We start from the raw sequence: 22,027 nt of genomic DNA on the forward strand, positions 1-22,027 counted from the left end.
TTATTTATTTATTTTTTTTTAAGTTGAATGACCTAAAACTAAAGTCATCGAGGTTCAGCACCTGTTAGTTACAGTAATTAAACAAGTCGGGAATTCTATGTTATTATGAAAGGACACTCGACTGATTCCGTTTCCGGAATTAAAAAAAGAAAGAAAAAAAAACCGCTGAAAGTCCACTCTGTCTCTCCAGAGGGATCCTGTTGAACTTTCGTTTGTCACAGTTCTGTAAAATAAAGAGCTGCTGTTTCTTCTGCAGCAGACATGAACGCCAGAATACGAGCTGCAACAAAGGAAGACTGTAAAGAAATATCCCGGATGATAATGGTAAGTCGGCGGCAGTGCTAGCTAACTGCTCTGCTTCAGTTCCTGTAACGGTATGTTCAGGTTAATTATTAGGTTTCTTGGCGAATTTTTATAAAATAATTTACCGCGGGTTTCCACGTATGATAATATCAAATTATTTTACAGGAACTTGCGGTTTTTGAAAAAATGCCCGACCAAGTGAAGATAGCCCATGAAGGTAATTCAACTATAAATAAATCTGGGAAAGAAAAGGTAAACTGATTAGATTTAAATGGAAATACTTTAATCCAGCAGGGCAACTTAAAGGCTTTTACACATTTTTATTTTTTCAAAATTTTACAGACATTTTGACCAACGGTAACAAACAAAATTAAAACCGCAAGCGGTGATATAGGCCCTCGCACCATGGCGCCGCTCGGCATAATGCCACCGCCTCCCCTGGCAACATCCTTCCCATGCCTCTCTCAACCTAAAGTGCAGCCAGACTGCACTTCAGGCCATTTAGGCCTTATGAAGGGTCACTTCCTGTCACCAAGGGGCGGGGCTAACTTATCATCTAATTATTGGAATACAGAAATGTGAAGGATATGACTGGCATCATCTGTAGCAAATTTGGTGCAGGTTGGTTGTTTTTTGTGGGAGTTATGTCAGTTTTCCTTTTCATTGCATCACATCTGCTTTGCTGCCCCGCCTCTCCTGAATGATATCCCCTATTAAAAGAAATTGCACAACTTTTAATCACACATGCCTCTTGAGCATCCTGACTCATTTGGGTTAAAGTTGGACAAAATTCTTAGCAGAAGTTCCTCAAAATGCATGGCAAAGAAAATGACAGAAATTACCCCAAAAATGGCACCCTTTTCAAAATGGCCGACTTCCTGTTGGATTTAGCCCATATGTCCAAGAGACTTTTTTGAAGGTACTGGGAGGGTCTACAAGTTTCCCGAATCATATCCATGTCAGTCAATGTAGTGGGCGGGGCTGATTAATTAAAATATTGTAGGGGGCGCTATGGAGCCATTTACTATCTTCTCCACTATATTTTAATTTTACTCTATTAAGGGCATAACTTTCATGACTCATGGCAAGTATGGTGAAGATCAACAATTTCATGGCTTTGTTACAGGTACTTCCTGGTTCATGATATCAGACACTTGTTGTTGCCAAGGGGTGGGGCTAATTCATAGTCCCATTATTGCATTGTATATTTTGTTCATCATGGAACTGGCATCAAATGTGTCGATTCCTGTGCTGATATGTTGTTTTATGTGGGAGTTTTAGCAATAAGTCTTTGTTAATGAGACATCAAACTTTGAGGGCTCGCCCCTCATAAACTAAATCTTCTATTAGAAGAAATAACACAACTTTACATCACACATGCCTCCTGAGCATCCTGTGCAAGTTGGGTGTCAGTTGGACAATATCCCTAGGAGGAGTTGTTTAAAATGCATGGCAAAGAAATGACCCCAAAAATGGCACATTTTTCAACATGGCCGACTTCCGGTTTAATTTAGCCCATATGTCCAAGAGACTTTTTTGAAGGTACTGGCAGGTTCTCCAACTGTGCTGAATTTTATCCATGTCGGTCCATGTAGTGGGCGGGGCTGATTGATTGAAATTTTGTAGGGGGCGCTATGGTGACATGCTCCATTTATTCCATAATGTTTCAATGGGGCTTAGTTCAGGGCCTTACTGTCATCAGTCATGGCAAGTTTGGTGGCGGTCCAAGGTTCCATGGCTTGGTCACAGGTACTTCCTGTTTCATGGCGTTGGACCGCCATTCGCCATGTCCCGTTTAGCGTAGCGACTTGAGGTTTTGATTGTGGCATCATGAAAGGGTTTGACATGTTTTGGAGGAGTCTCAAGTGTTTGGGACCATTTGCTTAGAAGCATGACCCTCAAACGTGGAAAAAACCACTTCCTGTTGTAAGTGGGCGGGGCTTAGGTCTACACCAGCAATGGTCACATTAATCTGTTCAGGACTGATCCCTTATTAATCCCTATAAGTTTTAGGGTGATCAGATCAAAATTGACAATTTTATAGTGATTTATGATGTCACGCCGCCGCATGGAACTTCGCCATGGCGTCACGGGCACGCCGTGCAGCGTAGAGCAACGTCCTTTATAAGATCTCTTCACCAACATGTTTTGTGATGCCTGAGTGAATTTGGGCCATGTGGTGTCCACCAAGCCAGAGTTATGGGTGTGTGAGCAAAAAACAACACTTTTGACCTCCAGGGGGCGTGGCTATTTCATAATCAAAATATTGGCATATAGAACTCTGTAGGAGGGGACTGCCATCATATCTAGCAAATTTGGTGCAGAAATGTTGCTTTATGTGGGAGTTATATCCGTTTAATTTTTCATGGCGAGACATCAAACTTTGAGGCCCCGCCCCTCGTAAACTAAGTCTCCTATTAGAAGAAATAACACAACATTTAATCACACATGCCTCCTGAACATCCTGAGCAATTTGTGGCTCAGTGGGATAAAAGCTCTAGGACGAGTTCGTTAAAATGCGAGGCGCTAAAACGCCAAAATATTGACTTTGACCTAAAATGGCCGCCTTCCTGTCGACATTTCACCATGACATTAAGAGGATTTTTTGTTCACCCTAGCATGTAGATCATGCGTATGAATTTTCATAAAGATTAACGACATGCAGTGGCAGGGCACCTAAAATAGGTGGCGCTCTCGTTCAGTTTCGCCCAAACATTCTGGAGCACCTCAAAATATCAAATTTTTCGTATTCCCTTGGGGGGGTACGCAAAATTTGGTGAGTTTTCGAGCACGTTCAGGCCTCCAAAAAAGCACGCGAAGTGTCCGAATAAAAATAATAATAATAATAATAATAATAATTAAAACCGCAAGCGGTGATATAGGCCCTCGCACCATGGCGCCGCTCGGCATAATGCCACCGCCTCCCCTGCCAACATCCTTCCCATGCCTCTCTCAACCTAAAGTGCAGCCAGACTGCACTTCAGGCCATTTAGGCCTTATGAAGGGTCACTTCCTGTCACCAAGGGGCGGGGCTAACTTATCATCTAATTATTGACATGCACAAATGTGAAGGATATGCCTGGCATCATCTGTAGTAATTTTGGTGCAGGTTGGTTGTTTTTTGTGGGAGTTATGTCAGTTTTCCTTTTCATTGCATCACATCTGCTTTGCTGCCCCGCCTCTCCTAAATGATATCCCCTATTAAAAGAAATAGCACAACTTTTAATCACACATGCCTCTTGAGCATCCTGACTCATTTGGGTTAAAGTTGGATAAAATTCTTTGAAGGAATTTCTCAAAATGCATGGCAAAGAAAATGACTGAAATGACCCCAAAAATGGCACCTTTTTCAAAATGGCCGACTTCCTGTTTGATTTAGCCCATATGTCCAAGAGACTTTTTTGAAGGTGCTGGGAGGGTCTACAAGTGTCCCGAATCATATCCATGTCAGTCGATGTAGTGGGCGGGGCTGATTAATTGAGATATTGTAGGGGGCGCTATGGAGCCATTTACTATCTTCTCCACTATATTTTAATTTTACTCTATTAAGGACATAACTGTCATGACTCATGGCAAGTATGGTGAAGATCAAAGGTTTCATGGCTTTGTTACAGTTACTTCCTGGTTCATGATATCAGACACTTGTTGTTGCCATGGGGTGGGGCTCGTTCAGAGTCATATTATTGCATTGTAGATTTTGTTCATCATGGGACTGGCATCAAATGTGTCGATTCCTGTGCTGATATGTTGTTTTATGTGGGAGTTTTAGCAATAAGTCTTTGTTAATGAGACATCAAACTTTGATTGCCCGCCCCTCCTAAACTAAATCTTCTCTTAGAAGAAATAACACAACTTTAAATCACACATGCCTCCTGAGCATCCTGTGCAAGTTGGGTGTCAGTTGGACAATATCCCTAGGAGGAGTTGTTTAAAATGCATGGCAAAGAAATGACCCCAAAAATGGCACCTTTTTCAAAATGGCCGACTTCCTGTTGAATTTAGCCCATATGTCCAAGAGACTTTTTTGAAGGTACTGGCAGGTTCTCCAACTGTGCTGAATTTTATCCATGTCGGTCCATGTAGTGGGCGGGGCTGATTGATTGAAATTTTGTAGGGGGCGCTATGGAGACATGCTCCATTTATTCCATAATGTTTCAATGGGGCTTAGTTCACGGCCTTACTGTCATCAGTCATGGCAAGTTTGGTGGCGGTCCAAGGTTCCATGGCTTGGTCACAGGTACTTCCTGTTTCATGGCGTTGGACCGCCATTCGCCATGTCCCATTTAGCGTAGCGACTTGAGGTTTTGATTGTGGCATCATGAAAGGGTTTGACATGTTTTGGAGGAGTCTCAAGTGTTTGGGACCATTTGCTTAGAAGCATGACCCTCAACCGTGGAAAAAAACACTTCCTGTTATAAGTGGGCGGAGCTTAGGTCTACACCAGCAATGGTCACATTAATCTGTTCAGGACTGATCCCTTATTAATCCCTATAAGTTTTAGGGTGATCAGATCAAAATTGACAATTTTATAGTGATTTATGATTTAACGCCACCGCATGGAACTTTGCCATGGCGTCACGGGCACGCCGTGCGTCGTAGAGCAACGTCCTTTATCAGATCTCTTCACCAACATGTTTTGTGATGCCTGAGTGAATTTGGGCCATGTGGTGTCCACCAAGCCAGAGTTATGGGTGTGTGAGCAAAAAACAACACTTTTGACCTCCAGGGGGCGTGGCTATTTCATAATCAAAATATTGACATATAGAACTCTGTAGGAGGGGACTGCCATCATATCTAGCAAATTTGGTGCAGAAATGTTGCTTTATGTGGGAGTTATATCCGTTTAATTTTTCATGGCGAGACATCAAACTTTGAGGCCCCGCCCCTCGTAAACTAAGTCTCCTATTAGAAGAAATAACACAACATTTAATCACACATGCCTCCTGAACATCCTGAGCAATTTGTGGCTCAGTGGGATAAAAGCCCTAGAACGAGTTCGTTAAAATGCGAGGTGCTAAAACGCCAAAATATTGACTTTGACCTAAAATGGCCGCCTTCCTGTCAACATTTCACCATGACATTAAGAGGATTTTTTGTTCGCCCTGTCATGTAGATCATGTGTATGAATTTTCATAAAGATTAATGACATGCAGTGGCGGGGCACCTAAAATAGGTGGCGCTCTCATTCAGTTTCGCCCAAACATTCTGGAGCACCTCAAAATATCAAATTTTTCGTATTCCCTTGGGGGGGTACGCAAAATTTGGTGAGTTTTCGAGCACGTTCAGGCCTCCAAAAAAGCACGCGAAGTGTCCGAATAAAAATAATAATAATAATTAAAACCGCAAGCGGTGATATAGGCCCTCGCACCATGGCGCCGCTCGGCATAATGCCACCGCCTCCCCTGCAAACATCCTTCCCATGCCTCTCTCAACCTAAAGTGCAGCCAGACTGCACTTCAGGCTGTTAAGGCCTTATGAACGGTCACTTCCTGTCACCAAGGGACGGGGCTAACTAATAATCTAATTATTGACATATAGAAATGTGAAGGACATGACTGACATCATCTGTAGCAAATTTGGTGCAGGTTGGTTGTTTTTTGTGGGAGTTATGTCAGTTTTCCTTTTCATTGCATCACGTCTGCTTTGCTGCCCCGCCTCTCCTAAACGATATCCCCTATTAAAAGAAATAACACAACTTTTAATCACACATGCCTCTTGAGCATCCTGACTCATTTGGGTTAAAGTTAGATAAAATTCTTAGAAGGAACTTCTCAAAATGCATGGCAAAGAAAATGACAGAAATGACCCCAAAAATGGCACCTTTTTCAAAATGGCCGACTTCCTGTTTGATTTAGCCCATATGTCCAAGAGACTTTTTTGAAGGTACTGGGATGGTCTACAATCGAGCTGAATTTGATCCATGTCAGTCAATGTAGTGGGCGGGGCTGATTGATTAAAATATTGTAGGGGGCGCTATGGAGCCATTTACGATCTTCTCCACTATATTGCAATTTTACTCCATTAAGGGCATAACTGTCATGACTCATGGCAAGTATGGTGAAGATCAACAATTTCATGGCTTTGTTACAGGTACTTCCTGGTTCATGATATCAGACACTTCTTGTTGCCAAGGGGTGGGGCTAGTTCAGAGTCATATTATTGCATTGTAGATTTTGTTCATCATGGGACTGGCATCAAATGGGTCGATTCCTGTGCTGATATGTTGTTTTATGTGGGAGTTTTAGCAATAAGTCTTTGTTAATGAGACATCAAACTTTGAGGGCCCGCCCCTCCTAAACTAAATCTTCTATTAGAAGAAATAACACAACTTTAAATCACACATGCCTCCTGAGCATCCTGTGCAAGTTGGGTGTCAGTTGGACAATATCCCTAGGAGGAGTTGTTTAAAATGCATGGCAAAGAAATGACCCCAAAAATGGCACCTTTTTCAAAATGCCCGACTTCCTGTTGAATTTAGCCCATATGTCCAAGAGACTTTTTTGAAGGTACTGGAAGGTTCTCCAACTGTGCTGAATTTTATCCATGTCGGTCCATGTAGTGGGCGGGGCTGAGTGATTGAAATTTTGTAGGGGGCGCTATAGAGACATGCTCCATGTATTCCATTATGTTTCAATGGGGCTTAGTTCAGGGCCTTACTGTCATCAGTCATGGCAAGTATGGTTGCGGTCCAAGGTTCCATGGCTTGGTCACAGGTACTTCCTTTTTCATGGCGTTGGACCGCCATTCGCCATGTCCCGTTTAGCGTAGCGACTTGAGGTTTTTATTGTGGCATCATGAAAGGGTTTGACATGTTTTGGAGGAGTCTCAAGTGTTTGGGACCATTTGCTTAGAAGCATGACCCTCAAACGTGGAAAAAAACACTTCCTGTTGTAAGTGGGCGGAGCTTAGGTCTACACCAGCAATGGTCACATTAATCTGTTCAGGACTGATCCCTTATTAATCCCTATAAGTTTTAGGGTGATCAGATCAAAATTGACAATTTTATAGTGATTTATGATGTCACGCCGCCGCATGGAACTTCGCCATGGCGTCACGGGCACGCCGTGCAGCACAGAGCAACGTCCTTTACCAGATCTCTTCACCAACATGTTTTGTGATGCCTGAGTGAATTTGGGCCATGTGGTGTCTACCAAGCCAGAGTTCTGGGTGTGTGAGCAAAAAACAACACTTTTGACCTCCAGGGGGCGTGGCTATTTCATAATCAAAATATTGACATATAGAACTCTGTAGGAGGGGACTGCCATCATATCTAGCAAATGTGGTGCAGAAATGTTGCTTTATGTGGGAGTTATATCCGTTTAATTTTTCATGGCGAGACATCAAACTTTGAGGCCCCGCCCCTCGTAAACTAAGTCTCCTATTAGAAGAAATAACACAACATTTAATCACACATGCCTCCTGAACATCCTGAGCATTTTGTGGCTCAGTGGGATAAAAGCTCTAGGACGAGTTCGTTAAAATGCGAGGTGCTAAAACGCCAAAATATTGACTTTGACCTTAAATGGCCGCCTTCCTGTCGACATTTCACCATGACATTAAGAGGATTTTTGGTTCGCCCTAGCATGTAGATCATGTGTATGAATTTTCATAAAGATTAACGACATGCAGTGGCGGGGCACCTAAAATAGGTGGCGCTCTCGTTCAGTTTCGCCCAAACATTCTGGAGCACCTCAAAATATCAAATTTTTCGTATTCCCTTGGGGGGGTACGCAAAATTTGGTGAGTTTTCGAGCACGTTCAGGCCTCCAAAAAAGCACGCGAAGTGTCCGAATAAAAATAATAATAATAATAATAATAATAATAAACACTGCAATTACAATAGGCCTTCGCACCGCCAAGGTGCTCGGGCCTAATAATAATAATAATAATAATAATAATAATAATAATAATAATAAACACTGCAATTACAATAGGCCTTCGCACCGCCAAGGTGCTCGGGCCTAATAATAAACGCTGCAATTACAATAGGCCTTCGCACCGCCAAGGTGCTCGGGCCTAATAATAATAATAATAATTAAAACCGCAAGCGGTGATATAGGCCCTCGCACCATGGCGCCGCTCGGCATAATGCCACCGCCTCCCCTGCCAACATCCTTCCCATGCCTCTCTCAACCTAAAGTGCAGCCAGACTGCACTTCAGGCCATTTAGGCCTTATGAAGGGACACTTCCTGTCACCAAGGGGCGGGGCTAACTTATAATCTAATTATTGACATGCACAAATGTGAAGGATATGACTGGCATCATCTGTAGTGAATTTGGTGCAGGTCGGTTGTTTTTTGTGGGAGTTATGTCAGTTTTCCTTTTCATTGCATCACATCAGCTTTGCTGCCCCGCCTCTCCTAAACGATATCCCCTATTAAAAGAAATAGCACAACTTTTAATCACACATGTCTCTTGAGCATCCTGACTCATTTGGGTTAAAGTTGGACAAAATTCTTAGGAGAAGTTCCTCAAAATGCATGGCAAAGAAAATGACAGAAATGACCCCAAAAATGGCACTCTTTTCAAAATGGCCGACTTCCTGTTGGATTTAGCCCATATGTCCAAGAGACTTTTTTGAAGGTACTGGGAGGGTCTACAAGTTTTCTGAATCATATCCATGTCAGTCAATGTAGTGGGCGGGGCTGATTGATTGAAATATTGTAGAGGGCGCTATGGAGCCATTTACGATCTTCTCCACTATATTGTAATTTTACTCTATTAAGGACATAACTGTCATGACTCATGGCAAGTATGGTGAAGATCAACAATTTCACGGCTTTGTCACAGGTACTTCCTGGTTCATGATATCAGACACTTGTTGTTCCCAAGGGGTGGGGCTAGTTCAGAGTCATATTATTGCATTGTATATTTTGTTCATCATGGGACTGGCATCAAATGGGTCGATTCCTGTGCTGATATGTTGTTTTATGTGGGAGTTTTAGCAATAAGTCTTTGTTAATGAGACATAAAATTTGAGGGCCCGCCCCTCCTAAACTAAATCTTCTATTAGAAGAAATAACACAACTTTAAATCACACATGCCTCCTGAGCATCCTGTGCAAGTTGGGTGTCAGTTGGACAATATCCCTAGGAGGAGTTGTTTAAAATGCATGGCAAAGAAATGACCCCAAAAATGGCACCTTTTTCTAAATGCCCGACTTCCTGTTGAATTTAGCCCATATGTCCAAGAGACTTTTTTGAAGGTACTGGAAGCTTCTACAACTGTGCTGAATTTTATCCATGTCGGTCCATGTAGTGGGCGGGGCTGATTGAATGAAATATTGTAGGGGGCGCTATGGAGACATGCTCCATTTATTCCATAATGTTTCAATGGGGCTTAGTTCAGGGCCTTACTGTCATCAATCATGGCAAGTTTGGTGGCGGTCCAAGGTTCCATGGCTTGGTCACAGGTACTTCCTGTTTCATGGCGTTGGACCGCCATTCGCCATGTCCTGTTTAGCGTAGCAACTTGAGGTTTTTATTGTGGCATCATGAAAGGGTTTGACATGTTTTGGAGGAGGCTCAAGTATTTGGGACCATTTGCTTAGAAGCATGACCCTCAAACGTGGAAAAAACCACTTCCTGTTGTAAGTGGGCGGAGCTTAGGTCTACACCAGCAATGGTCACATTAATCTGTTCAGGACCGTTCCCTTATTAATCCCTATAAGTTTTAGGGTGATCAGATCAAAATTGACAATTTTATAGTGATTTATGATGTCACGCCGCCGCATGGAACTTTGCCATGGCGTCACGGGCACGCCGTGCAGCGTAGAGCAACGTCCTTTACCAGATCTCTTCACCAACATGTTTTGTGATGCCTGAGAGAATTTGGGCCATGTGGTGTCCACCAAGCCAGAGTTATGGGTGTGTGAGCAAAAAACAACACTTTTGACCTCCAGGGGGCGTGGCTATTTCATAATCAAAATATTGGCATATAGAACTCTGTAGGAGCGGACTGCCATCATATCTAGCAAATGTGGTGCAGAAATGTTGCTTTATGTGGGAGTTATATCCGTTTAATTTTTCCTGGCGAGACATCAAACTTTGAGGCCCCGCCCCTCGTAAACTAAGTCTCCTATTAGAAGAAATAACACAACATTTAATCACACATGCCTCCTGAACATCCTGAACAATTTGTGGCTCAGTGGGTTAAAAGCTCTAGGACGAGTTCGTTAAAATGCGAGGTGCTAAAACGCCAAAATATTGACTTTGACCTAAAATGGCCGCCTTCCTGTCGACATTTCACCATGACATTAAAAGGATTTTTTGTTCGCCCTAGCATGTAGATCATGTGTATGAATTTTCATAAAGATTAACGACATGCAGTGGCGGGGCACCTAAAATAGGTGGCGCTCTCCTTCAGTTTCGCCCAAACATTCTGGAGCACCTCAAAATATCAAATTTTTCGTATTCCCTTGGGGGGGTACGCAAAATTTGGTGAGTTTTCGAGCACGTTCAGGCCTCCAAAAAAGCACGCGAAGTGTCCGAATAAAAATAATAATAATAATAATAAACACTGCAATTACAATAGGCCTTCGCACCGCCAAGGTGCTCGGGCCTAATAAACACTGCAATTACAATAGGCCTTCGCACCGCCAAGGTGCTCGGGCCTAATTAAAACAGATATTGACCTAATTTTACTGATAATAGATCAGTTACATTAAAGGGTCACCAGATGTCGCCCTCCTACATGTAAGGAAACGCACCTGTGCTTTATGCTGAGTCGAGCCATATACTGAATGTGTCAACAGGTTTTTCAGCCATGGCTGACAGGAACGTTAAGTATTAAATAGTTTGAGATAAGATAAACATCTTAACCAAACGTGTGTGATTATACACAGAATGCAGTAGTTATCAACAGAAAAAGGAGTACAGTCAGCTGCATTGTAGTGCAGTGCTGGTGTTGTGAACTACATTTGGATCTCATAATCTGAGACCTGTGTGTACTGTTTGATGCTGGAAAAGTTACATACACAGGGAAATTTACCATGCATACAGATATGTTTGAAACAAAGGAGATTGGTGCTGCAGATGGGGAGGTGTTATGCTGAAGACATAGGATGGGAAGTTCAGTGTGAGCTTTTTTTTTTGTTGTTGTTTTTCCTCTCTCATCAATGCATGGTATGAAAAATATGAGCAGCAGTGCTGTTGAAAGTAGGGGAATCAATGGTATGCTTAAAAAGTTCTGGGGAGACTTCATACATCAGGATGAAAAGGTAAAGTTTTTATTAGTCTTTTTATGCAGAAAATTTTGCTTGGATGCAAACCACATGAATCAACATCTTTTAATCTGATAAAATTCAGTTCTGAAATCACTTAAAATATTTTCAACTTCATGACATTTTGAGGCTGTACATGGCACTTACCTTGAATTGAAAATAAATGATGGGCAGAGGAAGTCATCAAAACCAACATTCAGAACCAATTACATAATCCTGCTCTTGCCAATTTTGATTTTGATTAGAGTCCTCTTGAAAAAAATTTGCAGCAAATAAAACAAATAGCTAAGTAATCATTATTGAAGTAACTTGTTAATTAATTGTGATAAAAAAAATTGTTTAGGAAGCCAGAACCCAAAACAGATTTATTAATCAAACAGATTTATTGAAATAATTATGGTATTGAAGGTGGCCTCACTTAGTCTGAGACACGAGCAAGCAGAAGAAATCTGAGGAGCAAGCAAGAGGCAGGGTTAGGATCAGGCAGGGTTCAGCAACAGCTGTTAAGTTCATACTAATAAGGGCATAGCAAAGACGATGGTCAGGGACAGGCAGGGTCAAACCAGGTTTTCTCTCAGAATCAGGTACATGAACAAGGCTTGAAATCTTCAGAAAAGACAGACAATCTCACCCCGAGCAGATCCAGGACAGGTGTTTAAACAGAGAGCAGCACAGGTGAGGACAATCCACTATCAGGCAGGGGAAGAATGCAGCTTGTTTGGGGCAAAGCAGAAATCATGACAAAAATAAGCAAAATAAACATGTCTTGATTAAATGATATGAGCTTCATACATTGCGTGTCATTGCAAGATAGGCACACTGCTCATTAAGGTGCAAGATACTTGTAGTTTCAAGGGTTGAAATTATTGCGTATTGCACATTTCAGAGGATCTTCTGCATACTAGCTTGGTAGTAGCAAGTTGCTATTTTGAATTAATATTCTTTTTATGTAATTTGAACTGTACTGATCCATTTTCATTTGTATCAATAAAACTTAGCTCAGAGAACCACAGCTAACGTACTGCTGTTTACTAAAAATGGAAGAATAAAAGCAAATTAATTCTTCAGCAGATACTGTTAACCATTACGAAATGCCTAAATTTCTTTTTCCTTGAAAGAGCCTTTTGAACTGCTGAAACATAAAGCGGCCACAGTTTCTAACCAAAAAAAGGCACAGTTGGCATATTGTTTTGATATGCAGTACCTAGGGTATAACTAATGAAAGTAATGTTTTCACTAAAAGCTTGAGTGTGATCTCTTATGCCAAAAGTGACAAGAAGCTAGTAGCAGAACTATATTCCATACTGGGAGAAATGGAGCCGAGAGACTGGAAATAATGGAGAGGATTTTATCATTTTATCAGCTTGGAAATTGATATAGTTTAAAATGGTGTTCAGAGGTTCAAAGCGAACTACAAAACTTTGAGTGTTTTTTGTATGTTTATGTTTGTTGGTCTGACTTGTTTGAAGAGGGAAGCACTGGTTTGTTATAATTTATGAGCATCTTCTGGCTCTCCTTTCCAGGAAATGTGAGGAAAGGCATTCCTTGTATATTCAAATATACTTTTCATGGAATAATCAGGTATAGTCTTCTATCTCAAGACCTCTTTCTGTTTGCTGGTCCCAAGGTCAGAGCAGAGCGCGCGACAAAGGCTTTTAAATACGCTGCTTCTGCTGCCTGGAACGGCCTGGAAAAGGACCATGGTCTGAAGAGACTGGTCTCACTACATGCTTTTAAAGATAACTTGAATTTATGGTCAAATGCGACCTTAAAGTGTAGATGCATTGTTTAACACGTTGTTTTAGATCTCTGGGTACCTTTTAGCCTTGGCAGTGTTTCAGGCCACGTTCATGTCCGTGTTTTCCTAACAATGTTATCAGTATCTTTTTAGTATGTTGTAAAAGGTTGTAATGTGTCTTGTGCTGCTGCTGTCTTGGCCAGGGGACTCTTGTGAAAGAGATTTTTACTCCTATGAGTTGATTTTTACTGGTTAAAAATTAAATTGCAATCACGACGATAAAACGAATTGTTTAACTTGTTTACAACTTGACAATTTATTGACCTGGAGAATTATTTGCAGCAGATTCATGACAGGTGCAATGTGGGTAGACTCCAGTTGACTAGTTTGCTTCTCATGCTATGGTCAATGATAATTCTTATGCTAACTGGTGTGCATTATTTTCGTATATATGCACATGTAGTTCGGCAAGTTAAATCATTGTAATATTACTGTGTTATGGATGTCACCATAGTAACTCATTAATCAACTGATTCAAATCAGCTGGCTTTTGACAGGTGACTGAGAGAAACACGCTGTAACTTGACGCTTATTGTTTAGCTTAAAAACTATATCAAGGCCACATAACATAGTTCCTGTACTTCAGTATATTTAGCAAGTTTAGCAAAAACAAAATAAAATGTTGTTATAAAATGTTTACTGTGTAGGACCATGGTATAATCAGATTAAATAACTTTGATTTGTGCATTACACAGTTAAAATGCACTTCGTGGAGTAACTTTGCTGCGCATTGTGGTCTTCTTGAATCTGTGTCATGCATTAAACTGTGTAATGCATTGCTTGATGTTGTTTAATCCTTACATAATAAACTTCAAAATAAATTTAACTATTGCGCTTGAAAAATAGTCTTTAAAGAAATGAATTATCAAACATTTCATAGTAGGGCTGCAATGATTTGTTGACGTCGACAAAAATCGACAATGAAAATAGTCGACAATGAATTTATTTGTTGATTTTATTATTATTTATTTTTTATCTAAAAAAAAACAAAACATCTCTGTCCTTAGAAATGGACAGATTTTTTTATTTATGGATTTATGCCTATACTGACTGATCACTGTTCCTGTTAGATGGTTTTATAATACAGGACATTTTTGTTTAGTTTGCAAACTCACTTTTCAGCAGCAAAGTTGATTAAAAGAGGCATTTTTTAATTGAAGTACCCTTCTTTCTTCTGTCACATTATTAAAGCAACCTCATGCTAAATTTAAATAACAAAATAATGATCCAATTAGTTGACTAATTGTTTCAATAGTTGGTGACTAGTCGATGATTAAAATATTCGTTAGTAGCAGCCCTATTTCATTGCTACTTTTTGGTAAATACATTTTCACTTTCATGTATTGTAACTTACAGAGTGTGTGTGTGTGTGTGTGTGTGTGTGTGTGTGTGTGTGTGTGTGTGTGTGTGTGTGTGTGTGTGTGTGTGTGTAGAGCTGGAGCGTGACGGTTTCTGCCAGAATCCCTTCTTTGAATGCCTTGTTGCAGAAGTTCCTGAGGAGCATAAATCTAAGCAAGGTGAATATAAAAACTGATGGGTTGTTGTCTTTCTTCATCAGCCCTCAGCTTTGATCCTGTTAGATGTCAGTGATAAATACATCCTGTTATGTTGCAGCTTGGCAAAAATATCATTACATTATGACTATTCTCTTATAATCTGTCACTTATTTCTGACCAAACCTTCAGAGGTTGATTTAAAAATTTTCGTATTCAAAAAATATCCCCACAAGGGCAGCAGAGGTTGTGTTTCTAGTATGTTTTTATTCAGACACAAGTGTTTTTATTCTTGTTATTATTTACTTGATTGTTTGTTTGCTTTAGCTTATTTGGTGACTGAGTGTTAGCCTGTCGATTCACTAAACAAAAAGTAGTTCACTCATGATATTTATAACAACTTGTGTTTCTCATTTGACCTTGTTTTTATTGTCTATTTAATTTTGTCTTTATAGGATTGACAATCGTCGGTTATGCCCTTTACTTTTACACTTACAGCACGTGGAAGGGAAGATCGATTTATTTGGAGGACCTCTATGTGATGCCAGAGTTCAGAGGTACAGTAATGTTCCAGAAATGTCAACAAAACCTAGAGAAAAATGCTGCACAAAAATGCTCTAATTTCACACTGAATGTTGTGAACAAATTTATTTTCTAAATATCATTTTAAATTTGTTTATGTTTCCTCCTTTATGTTGAAGCACAATGTTTTTCTTCGATAGGAAATGGCTTCGGCAAGGCTTTACTGTCCAAAGTTGCAGAGGTAATTATGTTTTACTCCTCTATTTGGTCACCACTCGTTGCAATTAATATAAGTTGTCCGCAGTTGTGGTAAATTGTCTCGTGAGAGGATAGACAATATGTTTAATCTAAGTGCATTTTTAATCATTTTAAAAGTAATAAATGCTTCAGTGTAATGAAGTGAACGATTAAGCTCAAGACTATTTGCTTTCTCAGGTGGGAAAAAAGAAGCAGTGTGTGCGGCTGCAGCTGTCAGTGCTCGACTGGAATACTCCCGCTCGAAATTTCTATGCTATTAAAGGAGCTCAGGACCTCACTGTCACTGAAGGATGGCATTTTATTCGCTTTGATGGACAAAGTTTGGATGATTTGGCAAATGAAGCTCCTAAAGATTAGAAGCTCACCAGGAAACATGTACTTTGTTCCACTTCATTATTTTTGCTGTAACCTTTTACAAAGTAATGCCTTAATGATTGAATAATGTACCTGTTTTTAATGTGTTATGTCTTTTCTGTAGGTCAGCAATTTTAATTCATTTTATGGCAATCATAGTCTTTCCATAATAATATGGTAATACTGGTGAAGACACTGACCATCCCATTGCAGACACCAGAGCATATCCCATCCCAGTTGCAACACCATCCCTATCCAGTAGGTGACATCAACCCACAATCTACATCAAACATCATGCTTGAAAAGCGCCGTCTCAAATGTTGACTGTACTTCACCATTTTAAAGTAAATATGTTCTAGTTATTTTAGCAACATGTGAAATAAGTATAAGAGAACTGACTATGTTCTGCAGGGTATTATATGATTTAATTCACTTTTACAAACTTTGCTATCAAAATCAACTAAAGTCAGTTTCCTTTACTTTTACTGCACAAATTGAATCAATATTCACAGTAACATACAGTATATAAAACCACTTGGAGGAAAATATATCCATGTAAAGTGTCACCAAAAAAAATAAAAAATCACAAAAGCATTACAGATTAATAGTACTATACAACCATCCGTTTTTTGTTTTCCTGTTTAATCCATTTTCCTCAAGAGCAAAACCCCTCATGAACTGTGGAACCATTATATAATCCCAATACATCCACTGTTATTAGTTGCAGTTGCCAGGGACAGCTGCAAACATCTGTCTTTGTTTCTTCCCATTGAACCATGATGTACACAGATTTATTTTCTACAATGCAAAGTATCAGATAAGAGCTTTATTTTCTTAAATCCAGTCAGGATTTTTTAATTTTTTCTTTTCGTGGGGATTGTAGATATTTCTGGACTTGAAGTCAAATCTCATAAAAGGGATGCAGATCGAAGCACATGTGGACATGACAAAAGGAACCCTTTTAATAGTAACACCAACTTGACAACCGTTTAAAAGAATAAAAATGATCACAGGATTAAATATAACGGTTAGTCGCGTATGTAAAGTTCATAGTTCATATAAAAAAAAAAAAAAAAAAAAAAAAAATATATATATATATATATATATATATATATATATATATATATATATAAAAAAGACTTTTTCATTGTAAAAGTTAATTGTGACAGGATTTTAACAATCATTCAGTAAAGAAAAGAAGTAGTAAAATAGACTTTGCACATTACAAACCTATACAGAGGAAGTTTATGTAATTAAAAATCTGGTCATGTACTAATATAATTAAAAAAGAATCAAGCGTTGTTGTTTTTTTTAAATCTTATATCCTATTGTCTTGTGTCAGACCATTTAGTATGTTAAATTTTCATTATTTTGTAACGCTAAGAATTGTTGAAAATTAACGAGAAGCATTCAGCTCAGTCTGTTCTTCCTCTGTTGTAGTTACCCCTCAGACATATGCATTTCTTCCATAGTTGCTTGGTGCAGTGTGAGTTGTTGCCACAGTTGACAGCACATGTCCTCTGGAGGTAGGCTGGTACAGATATGAGCTAAAGCACAGAGGATGGGATTTAAGTAGAACAATATGCTTAAATGTTGCAATGAACTTGAGGTTTTAAACAAATACTCACATTTTTTCATTCGGTGACTTGAAGCTGCAAGCGCATAACAGGCACGAGCCTCCACAGATGGCAAGCACTGCTGAGGACCAGCCAATGTACAGGCCTTTTCCGATCTCATACCTGTGGTGCAAAAAAGTTTAACTTCTAATCTGTCATGTTTTTAAAAGTAAAAATTACAGCTTTTTCTTTCAAAATTACTGGTGCACTTCATTGTGGCTTACTTTGTTCCTGCATAAAGCTGGTCAAAGAACTGCTGTGTGATGTTGGCTGCATACCAAGACACTGCAATCATGGTGCAAATCCCTTAAAAGACCAAAAGAGAAAATAAACATCAGTTGAATGTGAATTTACGAGTTCAACAGGGTTTGTATGCAGTTTCAAATAAAAGAAAATTTACATGGCATAATGGAGTTTAAGGCATTTAATGCAATAACAGTTTATGTGTGTGACGTGAAGCAAAGCAAACTCATTTGATATAGTACAAGCCTTTTGCAATAAAGCAAAACCTTTTAGATAAGATAAATAGTTGTGCTGGTCTAAGAGATTGCCAGTTTCTTCACAGTTTACGTATGCAAACCTTGTATTTTGGGTTGTGTGACCACTTCTGAGAAATTGTTGACCTTTCTTAACAGGCACCCAAGGTTTATTAGATTAAGGATAACCTTTTTAACAGCACAGACATTTGCTGATAGCTTGTCTTTTGTAAACAGAGATTAATGCGCTAGACATGTTTACCTACCTAAAGCTCCAGGAACGTTGGTTAAATATACAGTACAAGTATATTAGTTAGTGTGTGAAGACATTTTAAGGTTCTAGAGGTTTAACTTAAAACGATTCAATGCAATGCATGTTCTAGCGGGCATGGTTTGGTGGGTATTTACCTTGAAGTAAAAAGAACACCCCTCCAATGGCTGCAATTCTTCCCTTCAGAACATAGCTTTCCCCGCCTATTTTAGAGAACTGCATTCCAACAAGAGTCGCCACGAGTCCAAAAGTCCCAAACACAATGGAAGCAATCATCAGGGCTCGGGAGGCTTGAATGTACCCTGTGTGAAAACATCAATCAGAGTTTTATATATGCGCCGAAGACCATTCATTTCAAATAAACATCTTTTACATTTAATATCAAATGATAAATAAAACACAAATGAAAAGTTACTACATTTTCTAAATAAATGGTTAGGTATGTCCACTTATTTGGTTATTTTTACAGTATCACATTAATAATTGTAAATATGACAATCCAGTGGAGCTGTATATGGCTGAGCCATTTTCTTTGTTGTTGTGTAAGACAAACACGAGTGTGAGCCCCCTTCAAGACTTTGATACCATTAAAAGTAACGGGAAAAATGTATCCTATGACCAGGAGCAACATCTTGAATGGCAAGTTGAAGAACCTTGTCAAAGTAGTAAGACACAAATATTTTCAAAATCCCAGTCACCTTTATTGGAATTACACAGCGAAAACAAAAAGCCAGTGTGATAAAACTTGCTTGTTCAGCCTCTACAACACCCACATTAACAGCACACACTTTCCTATGTACAAGCACAAACCTAAAAATAAATAAACATAAAACACTTAAATGGTCAGCTTCTTAAAATCATCACCATCATTTTCACAAGACTTTTAAAACATCTTTAACAGATTAAGTAATAGTTACTAATAGCTCTTTTGTTATAGTGAAAACCTTTTGAAAGGAGAACAAAGTTATTCCCAAATGTTTCCAATTTATCATATCATCAGACTCATTATTCCCATTACAGCTGGAAAGTAATTTTCAGTCTGTGACAAGGTGTCTCTCATGGCTTTATAATGTAGGAAGTCACAGCATTCCACCTTTCAAGGTTCTCACCAACTCGGATATAGACAGAAGGGACATTTATACTTGAAAGTGCTTTAAATATCTACGACAGTATTGATATGGATTTATTTTATCAGTTTATTGCAGCTGTTGCTGTTTGCCCTCGCTCACCTTGTTATGTAACAAGTATTCTGTTTATCACACATTAAAGCCATGTAGAGGAGACTTCCTAGTTCTAAAAGTACAGCACTTCTCCATTTATATCAAGCAAACCTAGACAATATCTTCTAGGGTGACATTCTCATAATAATTCCACTGTTGCCTTATTATATACACGCAAGAGTACAGCTATAGTTTTTGTACACTTTATTATTATAGCTAGTGTGGTATATTATTTCAAGTTTGTCTTGTTTTGCCATTGTTTTAAATTCTGATTAAGTGAGTGGATAGTATTTAAGCCAGAGCGTCACCATTATCACAAATGATAGTTTTGGTGGTCACGTACCATTTAGCGCGAGCAGAGATGGAAAGTCCCGGCAGTTGTGAACTCCTGTGGAGTCAATTGCACAGGACATCCACAGGTTTTCGTAGATGGTTGATGTGGTGATAACGTTACCATCCACTGTCGATTCTCTCCAGTATCGATTTGGAAGGGCAATCCCGACCATCACCCAGCCCAAAAAGCCCAGAAAGCAAGCAAAAACTTCTACTATTGGATTAATTGTTTTTGTGTATTTCTTGTGTCCAGCAGGTATAGAACTATCCGCTGATATAAATGTTAAAACTGCAAACTATCTTCTTGCTTAGAGAAAAGTTGAAGACACAGCCTCAGTGAGCCAGACCAGATCCCAGCAATCCCTGAGATAAAGTGCAACAGAAACCTATAAATCAATGATTAATTTCAAATACCCCTCTTGTGATTTTCCTTATCCTCATTTCTATAGAACCTTTTCAAAAAATTATGTTTACCCAACGTACAAAACAACAGAGAGGCAAAGTCCAGCCTTCAAGCCTGTTCCTCGTCAATAGACTGAAAGTCATGCATCACCCATAGTCATTTGCTTAAACACTGTGTCAACAGTATTAAATAATTATTCATAGGATTATACTGACTTCTTACGTCCCCCCGTGTCCAGGTTTTGAAGGATGGAGCACCAAAGGGCAATATGGGTGGGTGGGGGGGTGGGTCAACAAATTACTGACCCTGAGATGTCCAGGTTTCGTAATCCAGACATGTTTGCTTTAACAACCTAAAATCGTGAGGCTTCTTCGTTTTGAAGTGACAAGTTCATGTGCTCACTGGAGCGCAGACGAGATATAGCCAAACACTGGATATTTTCCTTTTTCATATGGTTGCAAATTAAATGCTGGGCAAGGAACTATTGAGCTTTGTTGTTTATGTCTATGTACATGTCTTAAGAGTAAGATCTAGTTTTTCAGTCATTAAAATGACATTTTTTTATCACTTTATATGAACAAAAGCTGAGAACGTCTTTTGTGGAACAGCAAGGTATATTTATAATATTTTACACATTGCCTTAAAACTTTTTCTGTAGCCGTAGAAACACATAGTTCTTCCATAATGTTTAGTTGGTTAGAGGTGTCATTTATTCAGGTTATGCACAACATGAAGAACAAAATGTAATCTATTGCGCTATGCTCTATGAAATATCCATATTATGCCTGTGAGATTGCACAACAATAACATTAATCTGGGATTAAAAAATTTACAGACGTGATTGGTTTGGATTGCACAAGTACTTACACAAGCAATATCACTGCTCACTGAAAAGTGCACACTCAGCTATTTAATACCGCTGAATCATCAAATAAAACTGCATCAATGATCATTTACAAAATAATAAAGGCTCAAGCAAGTTGTTTTTTCAACTGCCATCATAATTTGCACGTTTTATTTAGCAAATAGTAATATACCTTACTTTTAGGATCCTGCTATACAAAATATATGTAAAATTAAGCTATAAGACATTTTCTAATTTAACTTACCTGGAAGAGCAAAAAGGGATGGAAAGTCACGACAATTGTATATCCCTGTGGATTCGCTTGCACAAGACATCCAGAGGTTCTCATAGATTGTGGAAGTTACTATTACACTCCCATCTGTTGTGGATTCTTTCCAATACTGGTCCTCTAGTGATACAAAAACCAAAATCCAGCCTACAAAACCTAGAAAAAGTGCTATAACTTCAATGCTTTCTTTCATCTTTTAAATAATTTTCTGTCAATTATTAAGTGGAATATGAACTACCTCTCAGAGGAGCTCTATTGGCAGCTCCTGTATCTGATATTCATTTTGGGAGTGTGAGAACTGAGTCCGCATTTTTATCTCATGCAGTCAAACCTGGTCTAATTTGAACATTGATTTGTTGGCTGTTGCTACATTTTAAGCCAGCTATTCCCGCCCAAAATTGATGGCATTTCACATGCCTGATAAGTTACAATAGAAGAATATGTATACAATGGAGCTATTTTCCTTGCTTTCTTTCTTTCTTTCTGACTTTTTTCTTCATTCCTTCTTTTTTTTTTTTAGATTTTTTAAATGTATAAATAAATAAATGTAAAAATTTAAAAGAAAAGAAACAAGTTTAAAATTCTAGATAAAACACAGTCTTTTAAACAGATTTTTTTTTAAAAA

At 39.1% G+C, this 22,027-nt stretch overlaps 2 protein-coding genes across 2 annotated transcripts; one reads left to right on the forward strand and one right to left on the reverse strand.

The window, feature by feature from the left end:
- The first annotated feature begins 162 nt into the window (after nt 1-162).
- sat2b (spermidine/spermine N1-acetyltransferase family member 2b) lies at nt 163-16,513 on the forward strand. Its single transcript, XM_079247219.1, has 6 exons — nt 163-324; nt 469-520; nt 14,757-14,840; nt 15,272-15,373; nt 15,539-15,579; nt 15,774-16,513. The coding sequence occupies exons 1-6, from the start codon at nt 262-264 to the stop codon at nt 15,951-15,953; spliced, it is 522 nt and encodes a 173-aa protein (XP_079103345.1). The 5' UTR covers nt 163-261; the 3' UTR covers nt 15,954-16,513.
- An 808-nt stretch (nt 16,514-17,321) lies between these two features.
- On the reverse strand, nt 17,322-21,595 carry LOC306761552 (claudin-15-like; the record flags this gene model as incomplete). Its single annotated transcript, XM_079247773.1, has 5 exons — nt 17,322-17,497; nt 17,579-17,689; nt 17,791-17,872; nt 18,451-18,615; nt 21,379-21,595. The coding sequence occupies 5 exons, from the start codon at nt 21,593-21,595 to the stop codon at nt 17,398-17,400; spliced, it is 675 nt and encodes a 224-aa protein (XP_079103899.1). The 3' UTR covers nt 17,322-17,397.
- Between the last annotated feature and the right edge of the window lie 432 nt (nt 21,596-22,027).

The sequence above is a fragment of the Telmatherina bonti genome (assembly GCF_933228915.1).
Source record: "Telmatherina bonti genome assembly, chromosome: 10".
Classification (NCBI taxonomy): domain Eukaryota; kingdom Metazoa; phylum Chordata; class Actinopteri; order Atheriniformes; family Telmatherinidae; genus Telmatherina; species Telmatherina bonti.

What these genes read in the sequence shown, in the direction of transcription:
- sat2b (XM_079247219.1), top strand. Translation starts at nt 262, where the DNA reads ATGAACGCCAGAATACGAGCTGCAACAAAGGAAGACTGTAAAGAAATA. An exon ending in AGTGAAGATAGCCCATGAAG is followed by an intron (nt 521 to 14,756) that starts GTAATTCAACTA and finishes GTGTGTGTGTAG; the next exon opens with AGCTGGAGCGTGACGGTTTC. An exon ending in TACTGTCCAAAGTTGCAGAG is followed by an intron (nt 15,580 to 15,773) that starts GTAATTATGTTT and finishes TTGCTTTCTCAG; the next exon opens with GTGGGAAAAAAGAAGCAGTG.